The sequence below is a fragment of the Pelecanus crispus genome, chromosome 3, assembly GCF_030463565.1.
Source record: "Pelecanus crispus isolate bPelCri1 chromosome 3, bPelCri1.pri, whole genome shotgun sequence".
Lineage (NCBI taxonomy): Eukaryota > Metazoa > Chordata > Aves > Pelecaniformes > Pelecanidae > Pelecanus > Pelecanus crispus.
The window spans coordinates 128924587-128949840 of NC_134645.1; the positions used below are offsets into that span (position 1 = coordinate 128924587).

Genomic DNA, 25254 nt, shown 5'->3' on the forward strand with positions numbered 1-25254 from the left:
AGGTTGTGTGTGGCCAGTTCACACTCTTTAAATGCTCAGTGTCCCACGATCCGAAGTCCAGCTGGTGAAGGGCCCCTTATCTGCACTGTTTGATGAAGGTGATCCTTGTTCTGTTCAAGCAGCCTGAAGGCCATAGGTTTTACACTTTCCAGCACTACCTGGCATCCAGCCTGCACATAAAAAGCCATCAGGGTGACTTACTAAGGGAAAATGGAAGACTTGGTGATGTCTTCCACTGTGGCATTGCTGTAAAAAGTTTTTGTAAAGTTTTTTTTATTTCTTCCTCCTCTATTTGTTGTTGGCTGGGGGAGATTTCTGCTCATTATTTGCTTTGTGTTGTTTTCCAAAGTTGAAATTCAGGTGCCAACTCTACCAATTTCCTGGAACTGACCTGGAGAACTGGTACAAACCAGAGAGCCTGCCAGCTTTCTTGGGAGAGCTGTAATACACAAGCTTTCCTAACGCTTCTGCTCCTGGCAATTACGGGGAGGTGTCCCAGCTTTCCCATTTAATAAATACATAAATGAATAAGATGCTAAATTGCCATTTTTCTTGACAGTTGTAAACAAAACCTTGGAAAACAGTCTCTTTGCAGCCTAGAAGTTGGGAAATACAGAGGGACCTTTGATTTTTAGGGATCCCATGATTTTCAAGCCAACTCTGTGTGTTGGGGAGTGCTGACGAGGAGACTCTGGATTTTTTTCTGTGTCAATGCTAAACACAGAGACTGGGAGCTAGAAATAATAATAAAAAAAACCCCAACTTTGATACTGCAAACACTTGGACAGGATTTTCACATCACATGCTCGAGCTTACAAACACAAGAAGAGACAGCCTGGGTCAGCCCCAAAGTTCTGTCTCCAGCAGCAAGGAGTAGCAGACTCCCCAGTGCTCAGTGCGATTTGTTGACAAAACCCTGCCTTTTTTTTTTTTTTTTTCTCTTTCTTGCTTTTCCCTTTTTTTTTTTCCCCCTGTAACATGGTGTGTCCAAGAGTGGGTACATCCCAGTGCAACTGTTTGCTGTCATGTTGAAATGCATCTGAGATTGACAAAGTTCCCGCCGCTCCTGGAGCATTACACAACCTCCTGGGCACTATAAATCCAGGTTTTCCCTCTTCGTCATCTCAGTACAGCCCTTCACTCTTCCTCGTGGTGGAACCCCCACCCACCTTCAGCTATGCGGATCCTCCAGCTGCTCTTTGCAGTCATTGTCATTCTCCTTCTCCAGGATGTTCACGGTAAGGACAAAATACTCATAGGGGTTTCTGCAGGACTGTGGAGAGGGAAAAGTCAGGTTCCTACCCTGAGGTAGAAAAGGACAAGACAGGACCTTCAAGTCAAACCAAGTCAAGTTGAGGCTGACCTGACTCTTGCTTCCAAGGAACAAATTTCTTCTGAAATGGTCTCCATGAAGTTCCTGGATGCAGGTGTCCCAGGTTCATAGACTGTACGTCCCCTCCTCTCTATCACCTCAAAGCCCATCCAGAAATGCTGAGCCTAAGCCAGGAGCCTGAGCTCTGCTCCTGACCAGGACACAAGCTTCATCCTCCACCAAACAAGGAGAACCCCAGGAAATCAAAAAGCATCTTTCAGGGGAAAAAAGTGGGGGAAAAGACTGCTAGTTTCTTTTTTTGCCTGTCTGTTTTCTTCTGGGATTCTGTTTTAATAGAAAAATCTTCCCTGGCTGGGCTTTTTCACTGGTTGCTTGTGTATATATATGTTGGGAATTCAGGTTTCATTCAGCTGTAAAGTCATTATGGTGTTACTAGGACTATGGTGGTATAATTTTCACAGAAAACAAATCTGATAACTAAGAAGAGGAGATTTGCTTGCTTGGCCTGTTTATGCTCTCATTTAACTAACTTAAGTCCTAGGGATAAAGAGAGGAGACAGAATGGCTTGGTCACTCCACTGATGCTGGGTACCCACCAGTGTATCACTCCAGAAACCCCAAACTTGGTGTTCCTGCTGTGTGTAAAGAGAAAGAGAATATACCCTTTTTATCAAAACAGGAATATTTTAAAAATCAAACAAACAAAACCCACGAAACACCAAGAAACCAACAATCACAAAAAAAAAAAAAAAACCCAAACAAACCAACAGATAAAACACCTGTTGCAAAAAGACACTTCTCTGACTTTTGATGTTGCCCAAGGGATCCACCTCACCTAACTCATCTAACCCAGCTTAGCCAACTCAAAGCTGGCCATCTCACCTAAGCTACCTGTTAAGAGACTCCCAGTGCTTGCTGGAGGGAGGTGTTCCTACCAAGCACATCTGACCTTCACCATGAAGCCAGCTGAATTTCCCCATTGCCAACTGCAACCATTTCATTGCTCAGCCAGTGACACCAGCAGGGCTCCGGGTGGTTTCCACGTCCTAAGAAAATCTCCTGTTGCCTTTTCCCCTGCAGCAAGAGGTCTTTCGGACAGCCAGCAGTGCAGAAGCAACCACGGCCACTGCCGGAGGCTTTGCTTCCACATGGAGCGCTGGGAAGGGAGCTGCAGCAACGGCCGCCTGCGCTGCTGCCGATGAGAGCGGCCATGCTGGGATGGACCCTGGCACCCTAGGACACTGCAACCACAACTGCATGTAGGATCTGCTCTCAGACACCTCCGCATCTACACCTGCAGCTTGGTTTGTCCATCACCAATAAACCTGTTGGTTTTCTATATCCTTCTGGGTCCAGAGTGCAGCCGTGTTTCCCTCTGAGATGGACCATCCTGCCTAACACTTGGGGTTTGATGCACTTGCCCACATTTAGAGCCACTTGAGATGCACCGGGGTACCCAAAACATCTACATGAGGCTGGCAGATGTGGCACAGGACCAAAGGGACAACTGTGCCCTGCCAGGGTGGCAGCAAGAGAGGGATCTGCTAGGCTTGCCTAAGCAGTTATGAAGCCTCTCTTCTAGCCCACACCTCTATCTCCGTCTCTGTCACAGCCTTTATCAATCTCTACTTCATGCTCTATCCATCTACAGAAGAGACCACAGCAGGATCCATCCTCTTCAAGGAGATGGATCCAAGACAGAGGTATGATTTGCCCTCCAGAAGTGCTTCTTCCTGCCCTGTAATGACAACAAGGCGAACCACAGTGGATGGCTCAGGTTATCCACCTCTGAGATGAGGTAAAGGGGGATGACATGGAGAAATCCCACTCCCATGGGCAAAAGGATTCACCTGGCAGTCGCACAGTGAGTGTGGTGGGCTCTGCATCTGCCCTGCTTCTGCATGGAGCAATTCTCATGTGAAATCTTACTTGCATAGTGCAAGGTTTAAATAAAAAGATAAACTGCTGATAAGGCTGATGATAAAAGGAAAAGGAGCTTTTCTGGCCTCACTGTTATTTGATGGCAAGGGATACCCCAGGCTGAGTGTGGTTGTTCGTCTGGGGGCAGGAGAAGAGGACCGAAGCAGCCGACCTGACTTTGGATGGGCCCTGAACACTGACATATATGAAGCACTTCCTTTTGGGGAGGGTGTAAAATAGCTAAAAAAGCGCTGTTTTCTTAGTGGGGAAAAAAGGAAGAAAATTCTTGCCCATAAGGAAATGATGAATGTGCGTGTGGACCAGGAGGAGATATCAAAGCCAGCAAACCACTGCCCTGGCTGGGGAGCATCCCTCCAAACCCTGCTACCCCAGGCACCCCCCAAAAGGGAGGCTTGGGATACACATCACCATGTACAACCATCACTGTCACCCCAGGTGCTGGCACAGCACTGAGCAGTGGCTGGATTGGTAAGGAGAGGGGACGTGCAAAGAGGAGAAATTCAGTCTCAGCTGCCTTGTTGGGAAGGGAAGGGAAGGGAAGGGAAGGGAAGGGAAGGGAAGGGAAGGGAAGGGAAGGGAAGGGAAGGGAAGGGAAGGGAAGGGAAGGGAAGGGAAGGGAAGGGAAGGGAAGGGAAGGGAAGGGAAGGGAAGGGAAGGGAAGGGAAGGGAAAGAAGACCAAAAGCCTGGAGACGGTTTCACTCATGCCTCATCCATGCAAAGTGCTCTGGGAGGTGAAAGACAATAAACTCTTGTATTTCAGACCACATCCCAACATCGTGAGGGGCATCACTGCCTCATTTCCTGCATATGCTGACCTATTGGGCGGAATCATGAGTGAGAATGGGCCAAGGCCAAGTTCATTTACACCAGCTACTCACCAGGGAGTAAATATCGTCAGCTGTGGTGCTAAGAAGGAAGGGGAATTGCCCACCACAATGTGCTCTGGAGCAGGACTCCAGGAGCAGATCCTCACCTAGGAAAGGAGGTAATGTGCGGTGAGCAAGAATAGGGATGTCCTTTAGGCACAAGGAGAGAGAGGGCGTGAAGGGGTATGAAAGTCTGCTCGAGAGAAAGGCTGGAAGGTTCATCTCTGGAAAACACCCAACGTGGTATCTGGGACATGCAAGCAAGGAGGTGGCCAAAATTCCCACCCAAAATCTTTCTTGAATTGCAAAACCCCCAGCCGCACACCTGGTTTTAACCTAAACCCACTCCACTATCTACTCCAGAGGGACCCGTCTTGTCCTGGAGGGAACAGAGGGAAACCAGTAAACCCGGCGACTCAGCTGTGCCACTTGACACCCAGTGGAGATCATCTGTCCCATCTCTGTCTGGACTCTGAGCAGGAAGAGATTCCCCCGCTCCTCCTACCATTGTGAATTAAACCAGCGAGGGACTGGGCTCCCATATGCTCCCAGGCTGGGGATACCCCCTCCTTGCTCCTCTCGCTCCGCAGGCTGCAAACACAGCGGCAGCGCCTTCACGCAGTCCCCTCTCCTGGATGCTGCTCCTCTCCGTTGAGTGATGGTCCGGCTCCTCCGGGGCCTCAGAAAGCTCAGCCAGAGGTTAGCAGCCACGCCGGCTCGCTCGAGCCATCAGTCCCATCAAGCAGATAAGGCTCCCCTTGATAACAAGACCTGCCAGAAATGAGCCTCCAGTTTTTCCACCTTTTTGAAGTCTAGCCGGTGAAGTTTTGCAGAGCTTTGTCTTTTTGCCAAAGTAACCAAATTCCAGCTCCAGCCTTCGTCTTCCCTCCTTTTCCCCGGCCTCCTCCCCCCCGCCTTCCCTCTTCCTCCTTGCTCCTCCATGCACACGCCTCTCCGTGGGGCTGATAGGGATGCTGGGGGGAGACGGGGGCCGAGGGGGTGATGTCATCTGTTTTTGGCCGCTGCCGGAGGAGGCAAGGGTTAGACATGTCTGCCTCTACCCAGCCTGGCGCCGGGAGCAACTGGGAGCCTTCCTTTCGCAGCAGCCTCTGTGCCTTATCAGGGGCAGGATGACATCTCGGGGACGGGCTGCCGGGGTTGCAAAGGAAAGGAGGTGGGGAGCCCCTGAATGTGAGCCTTGTGAGAAGCATGCACGCCTGGGTGTGCACATGGATATATGTCTGTATGTGTGTGTGCACCCGCTGGCAGGAGCCAGAGAGGGAAATTGCTTCCAGCAGGATGGAGCCGGCTATCAGCCGCCGCGGAGAAGAAAGTGCCTCTGTGCTGCAGCCGAGCCAGAGTCAAGGGCAATGCTGTCACCCAGCTTTGCTCCTGCTAAGGCCTGGGAGAGTTTAACCTCTCATATCCCAGGCAGGCAACCTGGAAAATCCTGCATGACTGTCTGCAAAGGGTTGGAAGATCCCCCTTGCTATCCAAGGAGGAGGCCAGGGCAGAGGGAGGGAGGTGAATCCATCTGCCCCTTACCCAAAGCTTGGGGTCAGGAGTGATCTCAGGCAGGGCTGGCTACAAATTTACCATGGAAATGGTTTTGAGATGGAGCTTTGGTCATCCTCTAACCTTTTTTGGCAATTTTTCCCCAACTTTGAATGGAAAACCTTCATTCTCCATAAAACAGCAATAAACCCTAATGCCACCCCCTCTTTTCTTCTCTCCCCCAGAAACGCAGTTTGATCAGAAAAGAATTAAATATTTTTGGCTAAACCCAGAAACAAACTCTGCTTCCTATGTCCTACAACATAGCCCTAGGGAGGGAAAGGCCTTGTGGGACACGGGAGATGCAGCCTAAGGAGAGAGACAGTTCCCTACAGCTGTGGTCTTTTAATATTTTTATTTTATTTTCTATTATTTATTACTGGTACAAAGCATATTTTTTCCCCCACTCTGACAGATCATCTTGCTCACATCCCACTTTGGAGACCTGTGCCCTAGAGGAAAATGGAGACTGGAGACAGGAATGACAGCCCGCAAGGCATGGGGCAGAAATGTAAACACTGAGTTCTTCTCTTTCTAGCTGGAAAATTCATTTTTTTTTTCTTGGAAAAAATAAGATTTTCTTTAAAAAACCCTCTCACTTGTTGTAATTACAGTGAGAAAATAGATACTGGAAACACAGGAGTGCTATAAAATCAGGGTCACCTTCAGGGACTCTTTCACACCTAAGCCCTGTTTCAGAAGAGCCCCTCTCATCTCAGGCAGAGCCAAGCCTTTGCATTCAGTAGGTGATTTGAACATCTACAAAGCAAAGGTCTCCATCTCCTTGGCCTCCATGGCTCCCTTGAGACTGGAGTAACAGGCTCTGTGCAGCAAGAAATGTTGTCTTGTAAGGGTTTTCTTATCTCTGAGGATGGTGAAGGGAGCCCAGGGTGACACGCCACCGTGGAGACACTTCTGTCAGTCAAATGAACCTCTGCCAGAAAACCTTGGCACTTTTTTTTACATGAATAAATTGATGTCCCCTTTGTATGCCCCTACAAGGGGGCTAAGAAAAGACGCAATCACCGGGACTGCCCCGTGCTGACCTTGGCTGTCCACGTCATAACAAAAGCCTGGCAATCAGTCAGCCCTAATGTCTCGGAGGCTGTGTAATAAAGTACATTTTTTTCTAGGCATAAATAAATGACTTCACGTTCCTGGCGAGGTGCTCTGGGCTCTTTCGGCAGCCCCACGTGGAAGAACAGCAGTGCTGGAGCAACGCAGCCCCCCTCTCCACGGGGAGGGAGCGCTGGCCAGTGGGGATGCTCCAAAAAAAACAGGGCGGCAAGCAGCTGCCGGGCTGCTCCCCAGCGCACCGACAAAGCCACCTGCAGCCAAAAGCTTGTGGTTCTTGGTGCGGAGACGCCCTGGGGATGAGAGGCGATGATGAATTTGGGGAAAGTGCAGGGGAAAGGCTTTGCCCCTGATGAGGGAGGGTGAATGAGCCCTTTCCCCCCTCCACCCTCCTCCCCAGGGCCACCGCTTACAGGACCCTTCCCCAAGACCTGCAAGCACTCGGCCCTTCCTCCAGGACCAGGTCCCCATGCCTGGGACGGACACGAAAGCTGTCAGAAGGCTTTATTGTCCAGATCTTCATGCCGCTATCAGCAACTCCCACACACTGGAAGTAAGATATGTGTGACAACATTTTTTCCATTGGTGAGCTTATCGTTGCTGAGAAGAGGGGAAGGGGCTGGGAAGGGCGATGGGGAGGATGGGGGAAGGAGGGGAGGTGCATTGGCATGAACGTCCACGCACTCCATCCTTCACCCAGCCCATGCTCCCCAAATCTATGGAAGAAGGAGAGGAAAAACAGGTTTTTGGAGGAATGTGTTGGCAAAGCAGTTGTGTCAGACCTACAGCCTCCTGGCCCAGTAGAGACAGTCCTAAATTCCTTGGGTAAGATCCGAAAACTTCCTTCCTGAAAACACATCTCTTAATTCATATGGGTGTACATACAAATGGAGAGACCTTCTGCAAGGATGTTGGCTGGGCTAGCAAGACCCCAGGGGGTATGACCCCTCCTTGGTGTCAGACTGATCCTTCCCAGGACTGGGGGAAGCTCCAGCCAGCAGGAAAGATATTAATACAGCAAAAAGCTCAGCTGTAACAGATGGAACAACTGGGACCCCATCACTGTGGCTGCAGTTGTGAACTATGCATTGCATCTCGCTGGGTTTTTGCAGTGGTCACTTTTATCAAGCCCTGGGAAGGCAGGGTCTTGGCCCACAACCCTGTTTTGCAGAGCAAAACCTGAAACCTGGCTTTCTTGGTCTTCATCTGGACAAGATGAAGGGAATAGAAGTAAGGCATGGTTCTTCAAGCCTGGCAGTCCATCCCCAGCCTGCAGGACCTGATGCAATGGTCCTGGGGCACCAGGAAACAGCGAGGTTTGTGCAGCTACAGGAGCTGTGGGGACAAAACCAAACCTGCTGCTGGACGATGGGAAGGCTTTAGGGAACTACAAGACTTGGTGAGTCTTCTGACAGAGGTCTGGAATTGGCAGCACTTGCAATGGCAACACGTCTCAGTGAGGCCTGCAGGACAAGGAGCTGAAGATACAGGTTTGATTTCAACGGGTCTGTACATTTGCTCTGGAAACCACTAGACTTATTCCAGGGTGGGCAAGTTCAAACACACCCCAAGTTTGCTATTAGCCCCTTTCCTCCCAAGCACTGGGTTTCTGCTTGGCCCATAGCAGCCCTTTAAAGCAGCCACCTCAAATAACACGTGGTTCCTGGGATTAAAAAAAAAAATAGACTAAATAAACTCTCCCACCAAGCTGCTGCTTGCAAGGAAAGCCCAAGACAACGCTGCTCTGGTTTTGCCTCAAGGTGAGAAGTTTGGCAATGCTGTCTTGGGACCATGGGGAGGTAATTGCCCAAAGGAGCTATCTCTGAAGGCAGAGGTGAAGCTCAAGTCCTCTTTTCTGGCATGTCAATAGCTTTGTCTCCCCAAGAAGGACAGTTATGGATTTGCCCGTTAAGTTCCTTATGGACTCTCCAGGTTGGTGTTTCCAAGGATGGAGCTGGATGACAATATAATCTTTTAATGTATGGTCCACAGTCAAGGGGCAGCCCTATCTGAGCACCAGACATCTCCTGACACTGAGCACATGTGAGAGAAAACACATGGGAGCTCACAGCAGGGGAAAAATGCTCATGTTTTGTCTGCTCAGTGATGTGATTACTTCTGGTAGCTGGTGTGGGGAGGTGACATGCTTCTGTGATTAATGGGAGGTTTCACCATCAGCATCGTCACTCCCAGGCTGCCAGTTCCTTGGGGAGCTGCTATCTGCTGGGAGATGATGGTCTTCAAGCACAGCTCGTTAGCAGAGTGCCCTGGGGGGTGACTGACTGCGGTGGGTTAAGCACAGGCTGGAAAAGGGTCCCTTGCATTTTGTGAGCTGACACAGTGGGGGATGAACCAAGGTTCTGCTGAGTGTAGGCAGAAGAAATTTTGGCTGGAGCTAATCTAGTTATCAGCCCCCACAACAGCCTTGTCACTCACCAGAGTCACGTGGTGAAAGCCTTCAAAATGCCTTCAGAGACGGGCAGAATCATCCCACCAGCTATTGCCAGCCCCCAACCCACCAGCTGGACCACCCTGAGATAAAACTGAATCTCAAAATATGTGTGGAGACCTTCTGGGACAGAGACGAGTGGGTTTGTCATGGATGAGTCTGCAGCAGTAATGCTCTCATGAGGGCAGTGGTCATCCTTAGACCAATAAATAAGGTTTGTGAAGGAAGGTGGTGTTATAAGGCCAATAAATATCTTCAGTAGAGTAGGGAAGGAGAAGGTGCCTTGTTTGTGTTTTTTTTTTTTAATTCTCTGTTATCTGTACATAAGAACAATGCATCCATGTCAATGTTGTGTTGCTCTTGAGAACAGAAGACTTCTGCCAGATTGCCCTTTCACCATCCAGGCAACTGAAGGGGTGAAGGGTTTTTCCTAGACCCCCAGAAGGTCTTCTGAACCTGACCATCCAGCAGATAAGCAGTCCACCCAGACTGCTGGGGTGACAGCCTGGCAGAGGTCAGAGACGTCTCCAGTTGTTTCCTTGCCCAGGTGCTCCTTGCCTATCCCTTTGCTATTCTCTGTCTTCACAGCCTGTAGGTCACCAAAGTGGGGAGAACCTGCTCTGGAGGGGTGGTATCTGCACCAGAGAAGGAAGGTGAGCTAATGGTACTGGAGGTAAGGGTCCCACTGCTGGGGTCACGGGCTAGATAACAAAGGCGAAGCATGGACCAACTTGCATGGACCAAGACACAACAGCACAAGGAACTAGGAAGCAGACAGGAATATACTGGCCATGTGTCAGAGGACAAACCACCACACACCATCAGGATCAGAAAGAAGCCACTGCTCGTGTATAGCAAAAGAGCAATCCTGTTTCCTTGGAAAGGTTATGTTTCTCAACCTGCCATGCTCACATGTCTATATGAGCTGTCCCTGAGCTGGCAGCTCTGCTCCCTGTGCCTGGGACTGTCCTTTGAGCTCAAGAGGTATCAGCGGACATCTGCGGGGCACCAAAAGTGATGGAGGAGGGACTTAGCAGACCTTTCCTTTCTCCTTTCCTCTCCTTTCCTTTTCCCCACAGGGTGGTGAGTACACAGATATGCTTGTTTTGAGGGATGTGGGGAAGGTCCTCCATTAGCCGGGAAAACTTGATGTAACAGATGGTAAAGCCAAGGCATCCATGCACCACGAAGTCTTTGGGGAACCCATCCTTGTGGGCCCATCCTGGCTTAGATCGAGCAACCACCCAGCAAGAGGTTATGAGGCTGCAGACCCAATTCCACAGCACGCAAAACAGCCACGAGCAAAACCAGGGTTCTCTCTTCCCTCCATAAGCAGTGGTAATACAGAGAGTTGGGAATGTCTGTGTCATTGATTTGCCAAAATCACATAGGGCATCGCTGCCTGACCCCAGTGATACATTTCTGAAAGGAGACAGCTCCCAAATTAACATTCAACCATGCACTGATTAGCTAGTGAAATCATTTGCACAGGGGAAACACTGAAGAGACTTCCCCTGATGGTTTGTCCTCCTTGAGAAATCCCAGGAATAAACCAGATTTTTTTGACTCATTAAGGCCCACTGTCAATAGACACACACAGCAAAACAGCTACCAACAATGTCTACTTTCAAGGAGGTGTTGCCTGTCTGGATGAGTGCATGCACCAGTCCAGAAATATCCCTTGTGCTGGATGCTCCTCCCAGACAGTGACAGAAATGTCGAATCAAAAAATCAGTCGGTTTTTTTCTGGGCTGAGCCTGCCTGCGTCAGTGCCCCGGCAAACAGGAGGTCAGTAAAGGCTTGCTGTGAGAAACAACCTTATTTAAGGTTTGGCGCTTGTTCAGCTTAAGGATGGAGTTTTTCCTACAGCATGCGACCAGGCACATGGAGAGTCTCTGCTCCTGCCTCTGAATGGCTTTGCAAGCTTTCCTGCCTCGGTTTACCCATCTGTACAATGGGGGCAAAGATAACTCTGTCTCCCAAAGCTGAATGCTGGAGAACAGCTCATGAAATCACAGAGTAACTGAGGCTGGGTGGGACCTCGGGAGATCTCTTGATCTACCCCCCGCTCCAGTCAGGGCAACCTAGATCAGCTGCTTTTGGGGAAAGCTGAAGGAGGTGTCCTAGCATGTCAAAAACCATTTATTAGATTTTTAAGAAATATCTTAGAATTATTATCTTTAAAATAACTTACAATAGTAACGGCTATCTTGGGACATGGGCTGTTAGAAACATCCATTCTGAAGAAAGTGATTTTTGACAGGGTTAAACCTCCCACAGAAACATCCTGTGACCCTGTGTTGTTTTTTTTAACTTGTGCAAATTGAAAAGCAAAAACATTCAGCCAAAAAAAAAATTCCATGAAACCTTCTTACCATGAAACTTTCCTTCTTAGGGGTGGTGGAGGGGGTAAACCTGTTTCCCTCCCCACCCACCATTCCAGGAGAAGATGGATTGACTGGAGGTCACCCAGCACCCACGCGCCGTCCGCAGGGGTCTCCCTGGGGCAAGCCCCCCGGGCTGCCTCCTCCTCTGCCGGTCCCCAGGGTGCCCAGCCGTGCTTGAAGAGACCGTGGGAGTTTGGCTACTGCTTCCCGGCTCTTATCGGCACTCATGTGCAGCCTGTCACCGATCCCACTTAGCTCAGCCACCGCACGCCCACCCCGGGGCCGGCCCCGTCTCCAGGGGACCCCCGCTATCTCCAGCACTGGCTGAGACCTTGGTGAGGGCTCATGGTTTTTTGATGGCAAAGGAGCCACCCCGGCTCCCCACCCTCTCCCATTTCCCCGCTCCCCTCCAGCCCCTACCACCGCTGCGTCTGGCACATGCTTGGCTGTTTCTTGCCGACCAAAATAGCAGCAGAGATAACCAACGCAGGCAGAGAGCTGGTGACAAATTTCCATTCAGAAGAACATCCTCCCCACCTCTTTGGGGAGGACAACCCAGCCACCACCACCTGGGTGGACCCCTGTTCTTCTCCCTCCTCACCTCCAGCCTTGCAGGCAGGGGAGAGGGGATGCAGTAATGTGACCGAGGTCGCACAGCCTGCCGGTGGCAGAGCTGGAGGCTGATGGGTTACCAAGTGCTCTCCCAAACCCAATGCCATTCATAACAATGTTCTTGCTGGAGTTTGGCTGTGTTTTACATATGTATGGAAGAAGCGAAGCCACTGCAAGGAGCAGACCGTGCCTCAGGGGCTGGCTTCTGCTCTCACTTGTTTCCTTCTCTCTTGCAGTGATGCTGCCCTTTGGGTGGCTCAGGAAGGGAGACAAACCCAGTCTTGGGCGCAGCAGTTCCTGGAGTGCAGTCCTGGAGATGACCCAGCTTTGGGCACTGCCACTGTCATGCGCAGAGTTACCCAGACTTTCTTTTTAGAGTCATTTTACCACCTAACAGGCCACAAGGGAGCCTGCCCTTCCCTCCAAAGGCTTTCTGATCAGGCCTGGAGAAGCTGGTCTGGCCTCCTTGGCCAAGGCACCCCCATGACAATGCACCAGGGCATTGTATGTCACTCACTCTCTTCTTTTTATGTTGGAAAAGAAAAGAGGGGCTGATCCTTCAAGCAGCCCACACACAAATGACTCACGGAGCCCACCTTTCTTTCATTAACTAGATGCACTTTAGGATCATGGTTCTCCCTTGTCATGGCCCATCCCAGGCACCACCTCCTCATAGCCTGCCCTCCATGTCATGCCCATGATGTGATCACATGTCCACCTCCAGGCCCATCTGATGAGGACTCATGGTATCCGTCTCTAGAGCGTGCTTGGAGACATCCAGATCAGCAGTAGGATGCTGAGGGACAGATCACACGATCACACAGCCCCTGGGATTCCCTCATTTCTTTCTCCAGATGACCTGGCTGGGCTTCACCACCAAGTTTTTGTGGTCAACCATGCCCCGCTGATGTCAGCTGGAGACCTGCCAGTGGTACCATGAGCACAGGCTCTGCTTCAGCATATCACTGATGTTAGTGGTGGGATGAGATGGACTGTCTGTAGAGAAGGCTTGTGGCCAAGCTCTTCCTTTGTCCCTTCTTCTCAAGGCTGCCCAAGCCATGCTGGGAAATGCCAGGGGAGTTTGTCTACCATTACCTAGCTCTTATCACCACATGATGTCCCACCCTGCCCTAGAGAGATGGGGATCTTGGTGGAAACACAAAGAGAAGAATGGAAGACTACCCTGTGGTAGGGATGGATGGAGGGATTCAGCCCACAGATACTTCACCTCCTTTCCTTTTGGCCCAAGTGCCAAATCCTAGGTGTTAGAGGAAGTAGTTCTGCCTTTGGTGGACACAAGCCATGTCCTGGCCAAGTCAGCCAGTTCCCTGTGTGCTTGTGGTTGTCACTCTCAGGCTGGGATTTTGGTTTCCATCCCCAGCACCATCAGTGATGGCTCCTGGATCAGGTTACTGAGATGATTCTGCTTGGGCTTTATGTGCCCACATCCCTTTTCTGGCAGCTCAGGCAGGTGTCTCATCTCATCACGGGGAATGCAGTCACCCTGTAGTTCTCTTCAACTTCTGGTGTATCTGAAGGATTGACCTCTTCCCTTCCAGGGTTATCATCTACCAGACAACCCTCACTGTTGGCAGGGTACCTTGGCAGGGCATGGATAATCCCTCCTTGATAGGAGGGAATTGAATAAGTGCCTTTGCCTACACTTCTAAATTACTAGGTCCTTGCTTTTAATGCTGACTAGTGAGCACTGAACTAAACAAGCCCTGGACACAGTTTGGCCATCAGTATGTTCCCAATAAGCTCTCCTGCAGTGAAGGGGTCTCAGACCTGGCATGCTCCCAGGAGCCTGTGGGTAGAGAAATGATTCTGAAGGGCCACCAGGTTAGGTGTCCCTCCATCGCACCCATCTGCGTTTTGGGGAGGGTTACACCAAAGGTTACAGCCATAGTCGGGATAGAAGATGGAAAGCTGTGTTGGGTTCGCATCAAGTCCTGTCCCCAGGACACTCCCTCTCTAGGGCTGTCTATGCACAAGGCAATAACTCGGTCTCACCACAAATGGAAGCATGCCACTAAGATTAATTAGCAGGGCTTCACAACAGGCTAATTAACCATTTCCCACAGCACTGTTCTTGGAATCTCCTGGCCAGGTACGACCCCGCTGGTGTGTGACAACCCCCCCGCAGACAGACCTGCTGGAGCACCCCCAGTTCCCACCTTGCTGTGAGGCTGAGACCTGTTTCCTCACGCAACAAGAAAGACTTTTCTGGGCTGCCTTTGTCTCGGCAGCTTCCTCTCCCGGCACGACGTCTGCCATAGGAGAAGCTGGGATCTTCGTTTCCCTCCTACCCTCCATTATTCCTCTATATTCCTCTTCCAGGGTCTTTTCCTTATCTGCCACCACCTTCCTGTTTTTCTTCCTCGCCCAGCGTCCTCCAGCCTCCCCGGCTCCTGGACCATTGGCTCCTGTCGAAGTGCTTCCTCCTCCTCTGGCCGATGTCCTCCCAGCGATAGCCCCAAGCATCCCATGGGAATGCAGGCATCCCATGGGGCCCCTTTGGGAGAAGGTGGCGGTGCTGACCCCGCACTGAAGGAAATGGTGCTGGGAGGAAACGACGGCACTGGGAATATCTCCGCAAAGGGCTACCCCAGGGATGCAGAGATAAGCAGAAAAAGCCTAATTTGGGGGGTGGGGGAGGGGAGGGGAGGAGGAGGTCAGGGCTGTTCATCTGAGATGTTTGCGTTTCTTCTGGCATAAACACCGGTCCAGGCTTTCTCAGCGGGCGCCAGTATCCTTTTTGGAGCAGGGACAATTGTTTATTCAGCCTCTGCTCACCTTGAGACGTGCAGCTCAGCACCGTGGTGGGGAGGAAGATGCTCAAGGCCACGGGGAGATGATGTTAGGAGGGTCAAGCCCTGACACAGCAGTTCCCAGGAGAGGGTCCCCTCTTTTTTGGTGTTTGTTGCCTTGGGTGGGTGCCAGTTGAGGGTTAGGACTTTACTGTGCCTGGTGCTGGAAAGACTTAGGGCTATCCCTTGCCACTCAGGTGAGAACTACAGGCACTTGGTGCATGCACAGGGCCACGGTGACACAGCCTATCCTGTGGGACAGCTGCCTGCCTCTTGAGGACTACCATAGACGATGTTCACCATGCACCTTGGTGGGCCAGTCTCAGGAGCCCGTGGCTCTTGCAAACACCAGCAGACAGTATTTGTTGGCTACAAGTCCTTGGAGAGGCTGCAGATGCTCCCTGCACTTGGAGCATGTAGTGAGGCCCCTCTGGGAAGACTCCATGGCGTTTTGTCAACCCTCAAATGCTGAGGTCCATCCCCCGATGGGTGACCGGATGCCTTAGCACGGTGGAGGCTGCAGCCAGAAGTCACCACCACCTTTTTCCCCATCCCAGAGGCTATCCATCCCAGGAACCTCTGGCAGCCAAGCAAAGCCCCGGGATGGGGAACAGGGACAAGGACCTGGCGGACAGCCCCGGGGCCCCCACTGCACAGGCACAGGTGGAGATACCAACAGGACTGTGCACAAGCGCTGTGTGTTGGGACATCTGCCTCCCTTTCCCCAGATGAGGAAGGCCACATCATAGCTAAAGAAGACCCATTTCAATCTAGCTGACTTGCTACCTCATCATCTGGGAAACAACCCAGCTGCCAACTTCCCCTCCAAAACTCAAGACTTCTCCAAAGTCCTAGAACAGCATAATTTTAAACTTAGGTCTCAGTTTAAATACCTGCACGTGACTCTGTTGCAATGAGTACGAAGCACGCTCGCTGTCTCAGAGCCAGCTCCATCCGCCCTTCCCAAGCCAAACCTGCTGCCTTCCTCCTGCTATATTTATCAGAATGATTTAGCTGGTTGGAAAGTGCTTGGGGAGCCAGTGAGGGTGGAGCGACCTTGGAAATCAGCCATGGGAGAAAACCTGCAGCCGCCTCCATCCTGATGTGGCTGTTGTGAGATGCTCTCACGTCTCCCTCGGGGTAATTCCAGTGTAAAGCTGGGAGGCCACTCACCATTTGTTGAATTACTCATGCTCTACAGATAATTTTTAAGTCTTTAGCACCCTTATGCATGGTCAGCTGGGATCATTGTCCCTGTGCTGGAGACCTGGTTGCCTTCCAAACCTTCACAATCCTCATCTCCAACTGGAGATTTCCAGGATGAGCTGGTGCCACTTTTCTTCTGCCCAGGAGAACGTCCAAAGCAATTTGTCCTCCTCCTGTCCCTCAGTGCTGTCCCTCTGAACCCACAGGGACAGTCAGGCTAAAATGGGAATTCTTACTGATGCAAGTGAGATTGCTGCATTTAAGTACCTAAACAAGTTTTGACACCTCCACACTATTCCGTGGCAGTGAGACCAGAGGAGAATAACACGCAAAACCTCTCCAAAACCCCCACAGTGAGAAAGAACAGGGTGCAACTGCCTTTTACTCCTTACTTTTTTGCATCCCTTGGTAAGGTCTGTTCCCAGCTGGAAGCCATGCCCGTGCCAGCCAGGAGGTACTCACTCAAATCTCTGCAGCTGCAGATGTTGAGCAAGTTTGGCAAGCCATTTCTGCTGTACACCACAGCACATGAACTCCTGTTGGGCAACCAGGCTTGCAGCTACAGAAGTTCAATCCCCTCTGCTGTGGAGATTTTATGGTGCTCAGCTTCCTGTTCATTCCTCACTCACCCCCCCTCTTGTATTTCAGTCTCTGATGTGGTTTTTCTTTCTTTCTGTGCCTTGATGAAGCAGGGCTCTGCAGTTGCTTTATTTAGCTGCCAGCAGGCACTTCAAATGCTCCCATCAATTTCTGTGGGGGTCAACACTTGTGAAATGCTGTGCAACGAGGCTGTTCCAGCCTGAGCAGCTGACAATGGTGTCATCAGGCTGGGACTTGATTCAATCTCTCCTGTAGACACAGATAAGGATGCTGCAGCTCCAGTATCTCATCATCTCCTGATTTTCCTCACCTCTGAAGCAGATCTGCCTTTGTTCCTTTTAGGGAGGGGCAGAAAAAGGAGGGGACCACCCGAGCCGCTCTGTAGGGAAAGAGGGAAATGACAACATCTGGAGAGAGTTAGGGCTGAAGGTGAAGCGCACCCTCCCTGCTCATCTCTCCCCACTCCCTTCGAGGGATGCTGGGGTGAGGGACCTTCCCCTAGAGGAGTTTAAAATGAGGTGGGATGAGATGGCCCAGCTCCCTGGAGGTATTCAGGGTGGCAATTGCCAAACAGACGTGGGATGAGGTGGTGGAAATCATCCTCCAGGAATGAGACCTGTTCAAAGTGATGGGGCCAAGGCCAGCTTTCACCATGCCCTGGGAATCAGCAGCAGGAGCTGGTTGACTCTGCAGTTTTCTGCCTAGCCAAGCAAATCTGCTCCACACACATCCCTTTGTAAAGCCTTCATGGACCACGAGATGGCATCAAAGACCAGTTGTAGCCTGACCCAGACTGGTTTCCCTTCCGGTCTGGCCTCATCCAGCAAACCCAGAGATCCTGCATGGAATCCTGCTGGGATGGACGGCGCAGCGTGGCCTTCCTCTCAGGGACGTCCCTTCTGCCCGTGGGAAACTCCCCATTAGCCTCCTCATCCTGCACAATTTTTATAAATAAATTAAAATGAAAATGTGCTTCCAGTTTCTCCCATATCCAAAATGGGTCCAGGCTGGCTCTTAGGTACCCATCTCACCCGGTCCACAGTACCTTGCCGCTGATGCTCAGAAAACCCTCCCAGCATTTTGCCCTTCCTGCCCCAGCTCCTTAAGAATGACCCCGATTTCCAGTCCCACCAGTTCTCCTCCTATTTCCATTTCCCCCCCCCCGAGGCTCATGTATAAACAAAGCAAAGAACAGGGGAAAACAGGGTTACCAGGAGAAAAAAAGGGTCCCTGGTGGCCGGTGGCATGTGACAGACCCGCACACGTCACTGAGAGCCTGGCATGGTGCCTGATGCGATAACCTTTCACTGGAGCACCAAAAAACACCCATTTCTGAGGAGTCTTGGAAGGTCTCCCTTCCTGCCAGGAGCCAGCAACCCTTCCAGCTTTGCAAGCAGGAGAAGGGTGCAGGCAGGGCGGCCAAGTGGTTGCAGCAGGGCTCCCCATGGGCCAGGACTTCTGCTTTCTCCATCCAGGGTCACCGTGGGATGGACCCTTTATGCCTCAGTTTCCCTTCTGCAAAGTGGACACTGAAAATGGCTCTGCAGAGAAGCAGGTATCTCCCTGAACCTGAATTCTGCAGATATAAGACACAGCCTCCACCCCTATATCATCTATCAAAACAAACACGATACAGAACAAGTATTTTGGCCTAAGGAACCCCCCACAATGTGTGTTTCATGCTGTGAGCAGGAGACATCACGAAATGAAGATAAATTCAGCAACACAGTTAAGAGTCTGGGGGTCTCTTTGAATAGACAAGGGCAAGTACAGCCCCGTTCCTTGGCCAGACGCTTTGGGAAAGTATCTTCCCAACCCTGTATTGGGAGGGAAGACTCATGTGAGTGTAGGAGCAAGCTCCATCAGCCAAGAGCCCAGGTGCCCACCTTGCTCAGGCTCTTGTCTTGGCCATGGACAACCTCTGGGCCTGCAGAGGAAGGCAAAATTGTTAAACACTCCCCCAAAAAGCTGTGCCCAGAACTCTCTCTGTAAAGTCAGGATGTCAAAGTTGCTCTCAATGGAAGGCACTGACACGCTGGCCCTGCAGGAGAGTAAGGGACACAAAAGGCGGGGGGGGTGCTTTATCTGTCCCTCTGTCCAGCACACACACAAAAAGGCTCTGGATGTAAATTTTTGTGGCATTTGTCAGTGCCCCGGCTTCTCTCTCACTTCTTCTTTCCAGTGGATTTCCTCCTCTGAGGCCAGCTGGAGGTTTCTTTTTGAAGCACAGGAGCTGTCCCCATCCTTGGCTTTTCTTACGCAAACCTGTCATCTGAGCAGGGGGTGACCACAGAAGGGCATGGGAGGGGAAGTCAGCTCCTGCTTTCCGTCACAAACCAAGACAGACAGAGATTGCAGCTGAGTGGCTCAAAAGCACAAGCTCAGCAAGTGACGGAAGGAAGAGGTCAGGATCAGGTGCCCAGGGAGATCTGAGCACTAGCCACCGCTCTTGAGCTTCCTGGAGGTTGGGGTACAGTAGGAGCAAGACCAAAGTCAGGCATGGACCACAAAGGGAAATGAGGCCACAGCATCTGCCCCAAAGTGTCTGAACATGCCTGACACCTCGTATGAAAAGCACATGATAAAGGTGTCCTGGAGGTAAAGTGTTTTCAAGAGGAACATCTTGGTCTACCTGGAACCATAGCAGTTGCCCCAACCAGCCCCACATTGATGGGGAGACAGCACTGGGGGGAGCTGGCCCAGCCCAAAGAGCTGAGGAAGAAGACCCCTTGCCAGGGGACAGAGTAGATGGAAAAAGTTCCCATAGATTCAAAAATCTGCCAGAGTCATGGAGGAACAATCAGTTCAGGGCTGCTAAACGCAAAGGTCCACCTCTGGCTCCAAGAGTACCGCAGCCAAAACTTGCTGGGAGAGCTTGCAAGAGAGAGTGGTGTGGCCATGCGGAACAGCTGAGCAGTAACATTCACACCTGGATGCTGCAAAGGTCTGTCTCAAACCAGATGTAGGAAGAGTTTTGCTCTCAGACTCCCTTATATGCCAGGCATGAAGAAAGACTTTCCCACCTTTGGATGAGAGCAGTTTGGCACCTCCTCGGGCGCAGCATGGACCGATGGTGTTTGCTTGAAGTAAAAGGAGGGGAGACAACCCGGAAAGACAAGATGGATGAAGTAAGGGAACCAAGGAGAGCTTTTCAATAGAAAATATGGAAAACGCTATTAATGTTTCATTTAGACAAGGATTTTGCCTTGCGTTAGAGCCAAGGATCAACTTTATTGCTGCGCAAAGGGACATAAACTTCGCAGGAGCAAATGACAGCCCTGCCATTGCTGCACCCAGCCAGGGCCAGCGTGCTCTGCCCTCACCACCTCTCTGCTCACCCAGACCTGGATGTGATCTGTCCCAGCAATGAGGGGAAGAAGCTTTTTTGTTTATGTCACCCATTCCTGAGTCACCTCCTGGCAAAGTCACCCACTTCCTCGTGAGCTCGGCTGAGTCACCGGGCGCTGCGGCGTTGCACAACCAGAGTTGCCTGTTTGCAAGGATTTGCAGGGAGCAGCGGGGAGGATGCTGCAGGATCCTCCAGATCCAAAAAGGGCCTTCAGCCTCCTAAGGAACATCAGCAATGCAAGGCAAAAGGGGTGCACAGGGTTTGGAGGACACCAAGACCCCACAGTTTCCACCTGCCTTCCTGCACGGGGGGAAATTCAGGGTCGGTGTTGGATTTAACTCTGCTGATACCCTCACGGCACGGCTGAGCGCTGCTGCTTCCTGCTCAGCCATTTTTGGGTTAGATACGGACCAAACCTGCAAGGGGCGAAGGAGCAGAGCTGCAAAGCCAGGCTCTGCCCTCAGAGCAACCCTTCCCACATCTCCCCCATGGCCAGGGGGCCATCCCGGTGGCATTACGGCTCCTTGTTTATCTTCCATCCACAACAGGAGCATGCAGACCCCTCACCCGGCCAGCAGCCAGGGCAGCCTGCCCAGCTTCTTGTTCAATGCGGACAGCAAAGCTCATTTTCTCTCTGGGCAGAAAAATCTGGTTGACAAACCCCCAGCAGCCACTGGACAAGCCTAAATCCAGTAGAATTAGCCAAGAGCCAGTCCCAGGCACGTTTTGGTGAATTTTTGTAAAGCCATGTGCTCCAGCAATAGCTCTGGCAGCTGTTGAAATCTTGGAGAGTGAGGATTTGAACTCAGGATGTCCCAGCTCCCATGGAGAGGTGAGAATCACATTGGTGTCTAACCCTTCCAGTGAGGATTTATCAGGCAGGGTTATGGCTTTATAAAATCCTGCTTACCAGTTGCCCTAGGCGAGTTATTTACTTGGGCAGCTGATCCAGCTGTAATAACCATTATTATTCCCATCAAAATCCAACCGATGGGTCACGGAAGATGTCCTGCCGCTGCGAGGGCATGCAAGTCAGCTGCAAAATCTACGGAAGTGACAGACCGCAGTTAGGGACACAGATATAACTCACATTCAGATCAATTAGCTTGCAAATTTGGGTACAAGATGTACATCTGATGCACCTTTTCAAATTGCTGAGATGCTGGTTTTCTGGTTTACAGATGAAAAACCCAGATATGTTGTCTAAAATGACAAGGGCGACCAATCTAGGCTGGCTAATTCTCAATTTAAAGCAATAAATGCTGATACACACCCTTGAAGTTATGTCGCTTAGGCCAAAAAAGCATTTTTATTTCATTAATTCCATCAATTCCATTTATTTCATTTATTCCCCAAATGCCTCGTGTTGGGTCACCTGCAACATTTTGTAGATTAGGTGGTTCAACGCCCCATGACAAGACAGATGGGAAGAGGAAAACTAGTATTGAGAAGGGCAACGTTGACTTTTTGAGGATGAATTGTGACGCTCAAAGAGGGACACAAAGTCAAGAACAAAAGACCTTCAAGAGCAAATATTGTAGTGCTGTTTCAGTAGTAAAATTTTAGTGTTTAAAAGTAGCTGATAAGGGTGAATTAGGAAAAAAATCTGGGTGGATACACCCAGAAGGAAGCCTGGCAGCCCAACTGCTTCACTCTTATCCTAAGCCAAGCCAAGTTATTTGCTTATTAACTAAATCTGCATTTCATACCCTTGTCCTAAGCAATAATGATTTTAAACCCTGGAGAGGAAAATAAACGTACCCGCATTATTTAGGACTTTTTTTTTTTTTTTTGGTGGGAGACAAATATGCATAGAAACTTTTTTTCTTAAACTTAGAGGTGTTGGTCCTGCAGCAGCTTTGTTAGGAGCTATTTACTGCCTAATGTTGAAGCAGGGACACTGTGAGTCGATCAGCAGTGATTTAACAAGCCATAAGAGAAGGTTGCCCAAGCTCTCCTGGCTGTTTTCCTTATCTCATTCCTGTAGCAGTGGATTTTGCTCCAAAAGCTGAAGCTTGCCATGGCCTCAGCAAACACCATTTATTTCTCTGACACACTAAAAAATCCTGCAAAAGCAAAAAAAGGGGTGTGTTTCATGCCTGGTTTGGGTACACAAGGGATTTACAGGCTCCCTGGAGAGCATCTCCAGGGGACACTTTCTTGGCTGCATTCAGCTTCATATATAAAAACAACTTACCTCAAAAATGAGCATGTTTTCGACCCAAACTGACCCAAAAAGGGACCGCAACCATCAGTCCGTGCAAAGTTTTAGTTCGCACTTTCAGTTCTTGAAAAAGCCACAAAGCATTTGCAGAAAAACAGGCAGCTGCTCCCCCAGGACAAACAGTGGAGGACACGGGCATAGCCCCAAGGATGGGCTCCCTGATGCCCCATAACAAACTAAAAGGTGTTTTATAGGACTGCACAGGTTTAAAATTGCTAATAGGCAACTTCTAGGCAAAAACCTATTTGGAAATAAGGAGGCATTGGGAATAAAGAGGAACATGCAGCAATTGCTGGGGAAAATGAGCATTAGCGGTGATTAACTGCAGCTCCCCAGCATCACGCATGGCCAGCGATGCCGAGAACTTCTGAGCCAGACCGTGCAAAGGGCAGGGAGAAAATCAGATCCTTTTGCCTATGTTTTATGTCAACAAAACCTCACGGGGCACACGGAGAACTGCAAAACCAAACAGTCATGAGCAGAGCAAAGAAATCCGGTGTGAGTCAGAGAGAGGTTAGGCAGGCCACAAGTGATTTATTTACTTTATTATTATTATTTTAATTGCCAAAGCATAAATAAAAACACAGTGAAGGGCTTTACTCTTTGCTGGTTAAAAATTATATGTAAAGGCAGGCAATGGTCCAAGGGCTTTTGCACATGGTGTACCGAAGCAAAAATACACTTAAACACAGCAACAACATCTCCAATTTTACTGCTTAAATACTATAGTATTTATACTATATATAGTCAAGTGGGGTATATAGTCAAGTGTATTAAACATTATTTTTCTGATATTTTTGATCACTTCACTGGGAAGCCTTCTAAACTGGAATCAGTCTTTAAAATGTGAATGTGACCAAAAAATGATTGGATATAAATGGCAGCAGGAAAAAAAAAAAAAGTATACTCACTGATTTTCTAGAGAAAACATATAACCAACCCCCACAAAAGCAGAATGCGAATACTAAAACGTATGTAAAAATATGTATATGAGGCGCAATGCTCATAAAAAGCCAAGAGAGGGAGAGGGATCTCACCAACTCCCAAGGGATGCGTTTGTTACCTTGCAGAAACGCTCTCAGGTGGCTGGAGAATTTGGAGCAGCCTTGCCCAGGCGCCACAAGCGAAGCTGGGAAGAGCCGAGGATTACTCATCTGCGTTCGTTCCATCCTGTTGGGCATCTCCTTGTGTCCTGCCACAAAGCCTGAGCTCCCATAAGGCATCTAAAGCTTTCCCCAAAGTCTAGAGAAGCCGCTCAGTCGCATCGCATCCCTCCGGCCCTTGCAGAGCAGCCCTTCAGCTCCGCGCATGCAGCACCGAGCGCCGCGGACCATCCCTGCCGCTCTCCGTGCCGGCGAAAAAGGGCCCAGGGTTCCCCTTTTCCATGTCTGAAATAAGCCCCAGGTGATTCCCTTCCCAGCCTTTGCCAAGCTTTGATTTTCCATGCCGGCTGCTGGATTTTAGCAGACTTTTGCGCACTGATCAGAGTCGTTATTTTCTATTCCAGGCCAAATGGTTCATCCATTTCGGAGGGTGGCGAAGAATATATACTATCCCTGCCTTCTCCCAGAGAGGGGTGAGAAGAGGAAAACATGGATGGTTTCGCATTAAAGAGAAGCTTTAGCATCATAGAATCATAGAATCATAGAATCGTTTAGGTTGGAAAAGACCTTTAAGATCATCCAGTCCAACCATTAACCTACACTGCCAAGTCCACACTAAACCAGTCAAGGGTAGACTAGACTAAACCACGTCCCGGAGTGCCGCGTCTGCCCGTTTTTTGAACACTTCCAGGGATGGGGACTCCACCATCCTCATGGTTTAGAGCAGAACGTGAAGCTGGCTCTTAAGCTGACCTTTCTGTGCTGTTCATACTTCTGAAAATCAGCTAAAATGAGGGACAAAAAGTCAGTTAACACAGTAAAAACCTGCTGGTCTTCCAGGTGGAAATTTCAAAGGATGCTGGCAGGATGGAGGTGGGATGGGGACAGGATGGTGGTGGGATGCAAGCAGGTTGGAGGAGGAAAGTGAGATGGGATGGGGGCAGGCTGCAGGCAGGCTGGAGGAGGGATGCGGGCAGGATGCGAGTGGGATTGAGGAGGGATGGAGGTGGGATGCAGGTGGGATTGAGGGGGGATGGAGGTGGGATGCAGGTGGGATTGAGGAGGGATGGAGGTGGGATGCAGGTGGGATTGAGGGGGGATGGAGGTGGGATTGAGGGGGGGATGGAGGTGGGATGCAGGTGGGATTGAGGAGGGATACAGGCAGGCTGGAGGAAGGAAGCAGGCAGGATGTGGGTGGGATTGAGGAGGGAAGCAGACAGGATGCCGGTGGGATTGAGGACGGATGGAAGTGGGATGCAGGTAGGATTGAGGAGGGAAGCAGATAGGATGCAGGTGGAATTGAGGAAGGATGGTGGTGGAATGCAGGTGGGACTGAGGAGGGATGCAGGCAGGCCTGAGAAGAAGCAGGCAGGCTGCAGGCAGGCTGGAGGAGGGATGCAGGCAGGATGCAGGCAGGATGGCAGAAGGAAGCAGGTGGGATGCAGGCAGGTTAAAGGAGGAAAACCAGATGGAGTGGAGGCTGGTGGGAGGTGGTGGGATTGAGGAGGGATGGAGGTGGAATGCAGGTGGGATTGAGGAGGGATGCAGGAAGGCTGGAGAAGGGAAGCAGGTGGGATGCAGGCAGGCTGGAGGAGGGGAGCAGGCAGGATGCGGGTGGGATTGAGGAGGGACGGAGGTGGGATGCAGGTGGGATTGAGGAGGGATGGAGGTGGAATGCAGGTGGGATTGAGGAGGGATGCAGGCAGGCTGGAGAAGCAGAAGCAGGCAGGCTGGAGGAGGGAAGC

At 50.6% G+C, this 25254-nt stretch overlaps 1 protein-coding gene across 1 annotated transcript; it reads left to right on the forward strand.

The window, feature by feature from the left end:
• Positions 1-1177: 1177 nt before the first annotated feature.
• DEFB125 (defensin beta 125) lies at positions 1178-2535 on the forward strand. Its single transcript, XM_075708476.1, has 2 exons — positions 1178-1238; positions 2414-2535. The coding sequence occupies exons 1-2, from the start codon at positions 1178-1180 to the stop codon at positions 2533-2535; spliced, it is 183 nt and encodes a 60-aa protein (XP_075564591.1).
• Positions 2536-25254: the final 22719 nt, after the last annotated feature.